At 42.4% G+C, this 10,651-nt stretch overlaps 1 protein-coding gene across 1 annotated transcript; it reads right to left on the bottom strand.

The window, feature by feature from the left end:
• Positions 1 to 6,233: 6,233 nt before the first annotated feature.
• NGF (nerve growth factor) lies at positions 6,234 to 10,247 on the bottom strand. Its single transcript, XM_067558728.1, has 2 exons — positions 10,211 to 10,247; positions 6,234 to 7,231 (listed from the first exon to the last, which is right to left on the bottom strand). The coding sequence occupies exon 2, from the start codon at positions 7,217 to 7,219 to the stop codon at positions 6,491 to 6,493; it is 729 nt and encodes a 242-aa protein (XP_067414829.1). The 5' UTR covers positions 7,220 to 7,231; positions 10,211 to 10,247; the 3' UTR covers positions 6,234 to 6,490.
• Between the last annotated feature and the right edge of the window lie 404 nt (positions 10,248 to 10,651).

Raw genomic sequence — 10,651 nt, 5'->3', positions numbered from 1 at the left:
TTTCTACACAAGTCATGTATCAGCTTAAGTGGGGACGGTTTACCTCTCGGGGGCAGTCCCGGGGCATTCCGCCCAGCCTCTTGGCTCTGTAGGTGATCCTGGAGTATCTGCTCCAGTTAAGGCTTCAGGGTCTGGCTCTGACCTTGTTGAATGTTCACCTGGTGGCCATTTTAGCCTTCTATCAGCTGCTAGAGAGGGAATCCCTGTTCTCCCATCCCATGTCGGTCAGGTTCCTCAAGGGGATGGAAAGGCTTTATCCACAGGTCCATGACCCGGTGCCTTCCTGGAATCTCAATCTGGTCCTCTCGAGACTCACAGGGCCCCCTTTGAATCCATGGCTTCATGCCCCCTGCTTTTGCTTTCATGGAAGGTAGCCTTCCTGGTGGTCGTTACCTCAGCCAGGAGGGTCTCCGAAATTAGGGCCTTGACCTCGGAGCCCCCTTATACAGTATTCTATAAAGATAAGGTGCAGTTGAGGCTGCACCCAGCCTTCCTGCCCAAGGTGGTTTCCCAATTTCATTGTAACCACAAGATATTTTTCTCCCCGTGTTTTTCCTAAACCGCATGGTTTGGAGGAGGAGAGGAGATGGCATTGGCTGGACGTGAGATGAGCCTTGGCCTTCTACATCGAGCGTACAAAGCCGCTCCAGAAATCGATGCAACTCTTCGTCACATTGGCAGATGAGATGAAAGGATCACTTGTCTTTGCCCAGTGCATCTCCGCATGGATGACATCCTGCATCAAGTGCTGCTATGAGCAGGCAAATGTGCTGCTTCTGGGTGTCATCACAGCACACTCAACCAGAGCTCAGGCCTCCTCTGCAGCCTTCCTGGAGAGAGTGCTCCTGCAGGACATCGGCAAAGCCACCACCTGGTTGTTGGTGCACACCTTCATGTCCCACTATGCCATCGTTCAGCAGGTGAGAGAGGATGCGGGTTTCAGCAGAGCCATGCCGAGGGCAGCTCACCGGTAACTCCTACCCACCTCTGAGGTATTGCTTTTTAGTCACCTTTATTGGAATGGACATGAGCAATCACTCGAAGGAGAAAACATGGTTACTTACCAGTAACTGTTGTTCTTCGAAATGTGTTGCTCATGTCCATTCCACACCCATCCTCCGTCCCTGCTGTTGGAGTTGGCAGAAAGAAGGGACTGAGGGGCTGTAGGGTCGGCAGTGCCTCATATACCGCGGCATGTGCGCGGGGCTACAGGGGTCTGCTAAGGGGGAAAAAAGTTCCAGGAACCATGCACGCTGGCGTGCACTCACCTGTATTGGAATGGACATGAGTAACACATCTTGAAGAACAACAGTTACTAGTAAGTAACCATGTTCTCCAGACAGTCAGCTGTACAGATAAAACCCCCGCCTGTGCTAGAGCACATCATTCCTGTATCTTGGCTTTGACAGGCTTCCTATTTTCTCTAGTCAGTGCTGACTTCAGCTTTGCAAAGTGTTGTGGAATACATGACATGAGTTAATAGACTTGTGGAAAGAGCATAATTCATTCAGTTAACTTCCCAACATTTTTATATATATTGATACTGTGCATTGATGTGGTGTATGCTGCAACTAACATATGAGTATTGGCTAACCGGTGGTTATAGCCCTCTAGTGATTTTGACCTTGTGACCTCGCTCCAGGTCATGTAACTGAGGGCAGGAAAGTCTCTCTCTTCCAGTTCCCTTATTATACCAGCCATGTTGAAATGCCTGGGGCACAGAATGCAGAGGTGAAAGCAGCCAGTTGCCCTACGGTACACAACTTCCAGGAGACAGAGTCCTAACCAGGTGCTACGATGCAAAATGCCACCTTTGGCAGTTAGTATTCATGACCAGCACTTCACAATACAGATCCATAACCATTATTCCAAATTCAAACCATAATCATCTGTGGCCCCTTTTCTCTAACTTCTGACCACATGGTGTTAGCCCTCATTTACTATTGCTTGGGGCACTGGCCCATAGTGACCCATATGTCAATGGGTTCTGTTACAAAAAAAAGTAGGCAGTGAGAACCCCAGGCTCACTCCTTATCTCACCAGGAAGTGTCCAGTGCCAATATTGTCCACGGTCAATATTGCTGTTAGATGCTGAGCACAGAATTGAGGGAGGAGAGATGCTTCACTAATCGTCAGTTTGTTTATTGTAAAATGGGCTTCTTTTCCTCTGCCATGTCCATGTGCTGGTTTGAAGGAAGTTGGTGCAGTTCCCTTTACATAATAACATGAACAATACTGGAGCAAGATTTTATCTGTCATTGAAGAAATTCTGTAGTTATGTCTGTCCTTAAAATCTATTAATTGTTTATGGGCCCAAAGCCCTCCAGCGAGTGTCACAAATCCACATAATGTGTTGCAGTTTGCATTTGGATCTCTAAGGGTGTGTCTATACTGATGGCGGCAAAGTCACCGCCGTCAGATCGACCTATCTGGATCGATTGAGCGGTCAGTGAAGACCCACTCAGTTGATCCAGAAGTCGACGCTGGTAAACCACCCCCTCAAGTGGTGCAGTGCAGTGAAGACACTGTGGAGAAGGGAAGCACAGCAGTCGAAGGGAGTTACGCAAGCGACGCAGAGTAGCTTGCGTAACTCCCGTCGACTGCTGCCAAATCGCCCGGTCAGTGTAGACCAGGCTAAGTGGGATAGCATATGTGAGAGAACACCCATGACAAGGCAGTTATCTCTTGCATGCGCATCTGCAGCTGTTGAAGAATGTAGATTATTCCAGCTAATATTGCATTAGATTAAGTTGACTTTTTCCTCCAGATATACCTAATTTATTTTATTTTATTTTTTTTCCCCAGCCAGCACATTAGAGCATTTTGTCTTGCTTTACTAAAATCACCCACACACACCTTTCTCGGGACCTGGCTTATACAAGTAAATAGATCCTTTTTTTTTTTTTTTTTTTTAATTTGAACATTTCTCCTTTTTCGAGGTATTCCGGTAGAGGCTGTTGAGTTCAAAACACACTCTTATAACTTTAATGCATAATGTAAGCTAAACTTCAGCGAGCTGCACTGCAGATCTGCCCATCTCATGTGACCTTGATTTCCAGTGCAGACAGAAATACACTTCTCTTTATAACCTGCCATTACTGTCTGGTAACTTTTCAGTTTTCCACTGCTCTTCACCTCACACCCTTAGTGATAGGTCAGTATGGATGTTACAGCTGAGCCCTGAGCATACAGATATACAAACTGTGTCACATAAGCCTCCGTCTTCTCTAGATCAGTGTCAAGAAGCAGCTTCTCCATTGACCTGTAAAAGGCAAGCTTTCAGACAGGCATTTTAGTCTGAACATGAATGTTTCTTCCAGACAGTCAGCTTTTGTGTTGGATTCTGCTCACACCATTAATGTAAACCCCTAGAAATTACAATTTGAGAAAAGTTGTCATTTAGTTTTCTGGTACGTGATTGGCTATAAATTCTCTGAAGCACTGGAAGTACGAGGTCATGGAAGTGGTTGTTGCCAACTAACTAAAGAACAACTAGGATTGTTTTTATTTTTAAACCACATTCTTTAAATATGACAGTGTAAACATGCTGCCTTCTGAAAAGTTAAATAAATGACACAAACACTGCATTAGGAAACTTCACAAATCCAGTTTTAGTGTTGACAGCCCTGTACATGCAGTTTTAAATGGCCATCCTAGCCAACTGCTTCAAAACAAAAGCACAAATACCAGGTTAGAGCTCTATATTTTTGTTACTAATTCAGTTAATTTTATTTCAAATTTATTTACATTATAAAAAAAAATTACACATTTGCATCCATAATATATTTTCATTTCATTTAGGCTCTTATTCTGCCACTTTCCCTGGTCAGAATGAATCACCCTTCTACACACCTGCTGCTCTAACCTGCATCACACTGGAGTGTGTGTCAGGAGAAAAGTGGCAGGGACATGAGAAAAGTGATACGTTGCCCTTACCAATTCTGAGTGTCTCAGGCTGGGGTTTGTAGCTCTCTCTGCTAAGTATGGAATTCTAAATACTATGGTTAACTACAGTATCAGAATCCAGGTGCATAAATTCCCTCTGGAAATTTTCTGATGGTAAGGCAAAGAGGTCCACAAGTAGCACAGTTCTCTGGCCATGTTGCTATAATAAAGGACGAAGCAATATTCTAAACTCCATGGTGGGAACACAGAAAATCTCCCAGGCAAGAAGCAGGGTGTAATACTTTAATACCCTCACTAAAAATATACAAAATGACATTGAATAGCTGAGTACTTTTATTAGTGGAAATTTTAATCCGAGTCAAGATTGATAATAATGATTGATGGTTATTTTATCAGCAATTATAGGCCCCCTAGATTGAGCTTTGTTGGGACTGATCTCGTCCTTGGCAAGAATTTATTTTAGTCACTGAAAGAACTGCAAGTGGGCGGGATGTGGAAAGAATGCCAGCTCCCCAAATTCCTACTGCAATCAGAATAAAGACTATGTCAGAGTTCCACAGCTCTTTGAAGAGACGCCAGGTCTCACATGTGTTTCAGATTATCAACTATAATCTTGAGAAAATGTTTGAGCTGCAGTTTTGTTATGTCAATGACAAAATAATGGCAGTCTTGATAAACCATGAAAAGTCAAGATGTGGAGATTTTATTCTTTAATAACTACATAGCTCTCAGGTAAAACAGAAGATTTGGCTAGAACACATAATATGCAACATCATCCATTGCTGTGAGGCCCCCTACTTTAGAGGTTGCAACCAAAAAGCATATTCAGGATTTTGTGCCAACTATGGATATTTCTTTGCTTCAGTTGATCAGCAGGTGGCCTCTTATTCCCTTACTCCCCAGCTGACCTGGAAGAGGCTGCCACTGTTAAAAGCACCCATTTGCAGTGTAACTGGGGCCTGCACCGAATGTTCATGTTTCACAAATATCCCTCCCCAGAGCAGGACTGAATTAATTTTGGAGGACTTGAACTGGTTAGAGTGAGAACCATGTGACTCTGCCCTCCCCCAGCCTTCCACCTAGCAGCTGTTCTTGCAAACATTGCATCTACCTTGCTGTTGAGCTGGCAAACATTATTCTGATGCCTCTGTTCTGCACTATAACCAGCCACCAGAGGGGACCGGAGAGCAGCACATGCTACTATTCTTTTCAAGCCTGCAAACACTCCTGCTTGAATGTGATAAATTAGCTTAGTGCTAGCTCAGACTGAGAGGACAGGATACCTGGTACCTGTCTCCCAATGGACTGTCAGACAGCTGGGCCACAGAGTGATATGACAGAATGAGTTAAATGCAAGCATTATTTTATTTTCAAGAGATCAAAAGCTGCTGTCCCTCTTGGCATAGGAGAAGTGAAGGTGTGGGGTTTTTTTGTTTTAAAGATGAAAAGAGTATTTGGGAGGAGGCGGTAAAAGTTGGGAGATGGAGTCATCCTTTAGGGCTTGAGAGCCACCCGTCCTTGGGGATACTTGTTTTGAAACAGTTTATTGGAGTGACAGCAGCTGCTTTTCTAAAGGAAACAATGGGAAGGTTTAAAGATTCTGTTCAGTGTGATGGGGCTGGAACACACAGTACAGACCTCAGGCTGGCAGCTACACCAGGTCTACAAACCATAGTACTCTCAAGGGAGTGGGAGCACAGAAAACATAAATGGGAGGGTGGTTTTTGGCCCATTCTTAATGAAATATGGCCAAAAGATCTTTTTCTATCTGCCTTAAAACATTTGCTCCCATAGTAAGGCACGGTCACCAAGATCCAGCTTCAAGTGAATGGCTACAGTTATGTTATATACCCCAGAAATAAAGATTTCTAATTAAAAACATCAGCTCCATCACTCTAGTACAACCCCTACATAATACCAGTATAAGACAAAAACATGCATCTTGGGTGAAGTCATAGTCTTTTCACCAACATAACTCAGAGCTGGCTTTTTTCATAATCAAAATAATTTGGCAGTTTTCTCAGACACACTGAGAATTTTACTCTAACATTTCTATAGGGGTATAAAAACTACTTTTCATTGCACCAACAAATAACAGGATCCTAATGACTGACTAGTAGAATGGGGTAAAACTATCAATATCTCTGTGGGTTTTTTTTCAAGCTTTCATGAATTGGCGAGGGACATAACATTCTGGAACAAACCACAGATTTTCACTTCAAAAGGGCAGGTTTTGCCTTTAAAAATTGACTTTTTTGTGGAAAAGGGGGAAAAAAAGATCAAAAGTGCAAAACGTTTTCTTTTTTTTTTCAGAATTGGTGAAAACAACACTCTCAATGGCCAAGCAAATATTTTCAGAGTTCTGTGGTTGACAAGGCTGAAATGAGCATCTCCCCAAAGGATTGTTATGTCCTTAAAATAAATGCACAACACACAAGGCATTTCCAAAAGAGTTTAATAAATAATGAGGTTCTTTATTTACTGTATAAACTATAAATATACCATGCAGTCTTTATAACTTAAAATAATTTACAGGCTGAGGTAGGGGGCATGGGAGGATGTGGGCATGATGGTTTGTTCCATCTCAGGTTCTCGCTGTTTTCCGGCTGAGCACACACACGCAGGCGGTATCAATTCGGATAAATCTCCAGGCTGCTTGCTTGCCTTCCATTGTCAGCGCTTTGACAAACGTGTGCGTAGTGGTGCAGTAGGAATTCCAGTGCTTAGCATCAATTCCCCGGCACCCACTGGAGACTGGCTTAGGGTCCCTGCACTTGGTTTCAAAAAAGTACTGCTTGAAAACATTGTTGTTAATGTTCACCTCTCCCAGCACTGTCACCTCTTTGCCTTTGATGTCAGTAGCTGTGGTTTTGTCCCCAACCCATATGCTGACACTGTCACAAACTGAGAATTCTCCCCGGTGCAGCACAGGATGAGCAGTCCGCTTGGTTCGAATAGTCCTGTTAAGAGAATCTTCACTGTCCAGATACTCCATGTTATGTCCATCTCCTGACACTGGAGGGGGCTGTGTGCTGAACAGAACCCGAGGGGACAGGAATCGCCTCTTTCTGAAAAGCTTTGGATCCACAGTGATGTTTGCAGCTTGTCCAGCTTCTCTGCTGTCTACCTTCTCAGCAGGGTGGTGATTGGTTGTGTGTGGAGCTGCCTTGGGGATGTGATTTGTTTTAGTCCAGTGGATATTTGAAATGGTGGGTCCTCCAGGAAACCCCCATGGAGCATTGTCCTCTGGCTTTGGTACTGCCTGTATGCCGAGCAAAAAAGCTATAATGAGAGTGTAGTACAGCATGGACATTACGCTATGCACCTAGAATGAAACAAAACTGAGGGTTACTACAAGTGACAGTGATGTGAACTGAAAGCACTTGTGCTACATGAGAAGTGCCCACTGTGACCCTGATGGGTATTTGCTGATTTAATACTGTTAATGACAATAAATTTGCTGGGTATTTAGTACTGTAATGCTGATCATACAGATCTCATCAGATATTCATGTGGATCCCAGATGTTGTTCTGGAAAAGCTCATTCAAACAGCATTAATGTGCTTAATAAAGTGGGAATCCTAGGAAATTATGTCTGGATTATAATTAATTTCTTTGGTATTTGTTATTAGAACATTATATATGAAGCACTTGTGTGGGGTTATTAATGTGGAGACCATAGGATAAGAGAATGTTCTCTGGAGTAGAAATCTCCATTGATATTTTTCTCAGGCTGTTTGACAATGGCTGTTGCCACTCTAGGCCATTGTGGCCACAGCACTGGGAGTTATGGGGTGAGAAACACCTTTCTTTATTCAGACAGTCATGAGCACTTGATAGGGAAACAAGGCCAGAGCTTGTCTCTATGCAAATCTGCACATCTGAAAAATCTGAAAATGCACATCTGTTTGGATGTGGAAAAACGTAAAATCAATTTCTAAAAAAATCTTCACGAACAATGTTATGCCACAAGTCCAGTGACAGTGAAAGCTGTGTTAGGTAACCCAGCCATGTGTTAGGTAATTAATCAGTAGTGTATCCTATAAATATGAGAGACATTCAAAACATAATCTGAAATTGCACTTAAGGCCAGACATTGAATTTCCCTCTGAAGCATTAATAAGTAGAGACAGGGTATAAACAGAACAAAAACTATCTAGCCAGACTCCTTCCCTGTCTCAGTGCCTCATTTTGCCTGACATGTTTCAGCTGGCTCTGGATTTCACTGCATGTCCGGCAGGCACGCACTAACTGGACAAACGCAGTTTCACAGGGGAAAATTCAAACTCTCCAATTTAGCTATAATTTCCCATAATGTTTTAATATTTTTCCAGACGTGGGTCACTTATTACTAACGCTCCCCCTCTCCCTTTCTGCTCAGCTTTCCCTAGCCTAAAATTGAGAGGATTACTAGAGTACTAGTTAATGTTTTATGCTTTTGCTAAGACCAGCATCTCATGGAAAACTCAGGATCCTATGAGGATACTGCTATCTGAGATGATAGCTGGATTAGTGCAGGACTGGATGCTCTCATGGATTCAAGAAGTGAGCCAAAGATGCCAGTTGGAGGGAGTTATTGGTCATGGTAACGATGCTAAAGTCCCTGCAATAAGGGGGTAGAGAGGCCAAGAGCCGTTTGAGCAATCCTCAGTGCAATGATCAAATTGGGGGAAGTGGAGACTGAATGTTGGAGGGAGAGGCAGGTCTTGCTGCAATGAAAATCTTTACCATCCCACCCCTAATCTCATTTAGACTCAGAGACCTGAGGCTGCTTTTTTTCCACATTCTGCTTGTGCTACACAGCCCTGTGTAAGGAAATGGAATTTGGAGGTGGGAGTAGCTCTATAGCTATGTGAATCTACCAGTAACCTTCAGTTCTCCAACTCAAATTAAAGTCAGATGGTTCACAACATCTCTAAAGAGTTTTCTTTTTTCAACAGAGATGTTATTGAAAAAGGTCTGCAGAACAAAATCCAGACGTAGTTTAAACACCCCCACAGCAGCGGAATGAAATGTGTTTACATATAGACCCTTTGTTTATACTTTCCTTTTATAGGAAAGAGAGCTTCGTAATGCCAATAAAAGTCTGTTTTGTTCTTACGTGATGCAGAATTCACTGGTCTAAAATGCAGCAACATGTAAAGAATGATTTATCTCCCTTCCTCAAGCCCTTTTATTACATAGTTACTACCAGCATTGCAGTCTGTGCTTTAAACCTAACACAAAATTGAAACCATCTAACTTTTTGTTTTCTTCCCCCTCCCCCTACTTTACAATTGCTGCATATTTCTTTTCACTGTAGCAAAGTGGTCTGCAGACAGCATGGTATGAGGTAGAACTAACCAGGAAAAAGCCGGTTGGAGGGATTTTTGTTTGGTATTTTTTTTTGTAGTTTTTAACCTTTTAACATTTTCAAAACTGGATCCCTCCACAATTGGATTCATGGGAAATGGAAGGGGGAAAATTAAAAGTGTGTGTACCTCAATCACAGTTAGTTGCATGTGCAAAATAAATGTAAAACCCAGGCAGGCCTTGAAGTGTGTGGAATATGGATTTAGTTTCTTACATAAATGGCTATTCCACAAGATGTGTGTGTTTTGTTTTCTGCTCTTCACATGCTTAGTACTTGACTCTTAAGTGCTACTCTTTGAAAATGTGTAAAGTGCATGCCAAATGCATCTGAGCTTCAGCAAGGTATGTAGCTGACATCTTTAGGCTTGCAATTCAGGGACAACTCTTTGCAAATTTAGCCATATGGGTCATCACAAACCTTTCAGTATTAAGAATTTAAACACTACAGTGGAGAGTACTTCATAACAGATTTGATTTCAGAATGAATTGACCTCCCTTAAAATACAGTAATTAGTAAATATTTCCCACAAATGATGTAAGTTGCTAGAAGCAGAAAGGGAGACTCAATGAAATTAAAAAGCAGCTAATCAAAAATGTTTAACGATTTGTTTTGTTAACCTGGGAGTTGACTCCTACTGGATATTAGTGAGGAAAACCACTTACTAGGTGTCATAACAAATTAGGTGTTTACAAAATAAGAATATTAAGTGCAAGTAAACTGGCAAAAGTAAAAATGATAAGGTCTATTGGTCTTCCAGCTTCAGAGCATAAACTGATTACTCTTTTGACTAAGAAAAAAATTTGCCCTTTCCGCACCTTTTTGCACAGCTGGCCTACTATATTATTATTTATTTATTCTGTTACTTCTCTTCTGATACAGCTGGTACAAGACAAGAGGCAGGTTGTAGTTAGACTTGGTCTGTTTTGATATAGCAGTTCCTACTGTGCTTACCTCTGGGTGTATTGAACTGAAAACTGCTCCCAGGCAAAGTCTTTATTGCCACCAGACGCTGAGCTGAGGTTGGATGCAGCATGCCATCAGGCCAGTCTGACTGCACAGCTAAGAGTCTCGGTGCAACCTGGTTCTGCTGGAGACATGAAAGTATTTTTTTCAATAATAGTTCAGAAATTAAGCTTTTCAAATAACCTTTATGTGTTGTTAGAAGGAGCACAGGGGCCAGGCCTGGCAGGCATCCAGGTAGGAAGCTCATTTGCAGGTTTCTTTGAACTATGACTTTTTTTTTTCCACTAGTTTCATGGCATAGGAGTTATCTGAAGCACAGCACTCTCTGACTCTGCTGGGCACTAGCCTTGAAGGACAGCGAAGCATGAAAGCACATGCTTAACTTTAAGCACGTGATTGCTACTGAAGTCAATGGAAAATGTATTTTGG

Source organism: Emydura macquarii, unplaced genomic scaffold (assembly GCF_026122565.2).
Source record: "Emydura macquarii macquarii isolate MOO-44397 ecotype Brisbane River unplaced genomic scaffold, CSIRO-AGI_Emac_v2 contig_2184, whole genome shotgun sequence".
Taxonomy (NCBI): domain Eukaryota; kingdom Metazoa; phylum Chordata; order Testudines; family Chelidae; genus Emydura; species Emydura macquarii.
Note: the sequence above shows the minus strand (reverse complement) of the source record. Positions and strands in the feature narration are given on the sequence as shown.

What these genes read in the sequence shown, in the direction of transcription:
- NGF (XM_067558728.1), bottom strand. Translation starts at nt 7,219, where the DNA reads ATGTCCATGCTGTACTACACTCTCATTATAGCTTTTTTGCTCGGCATA.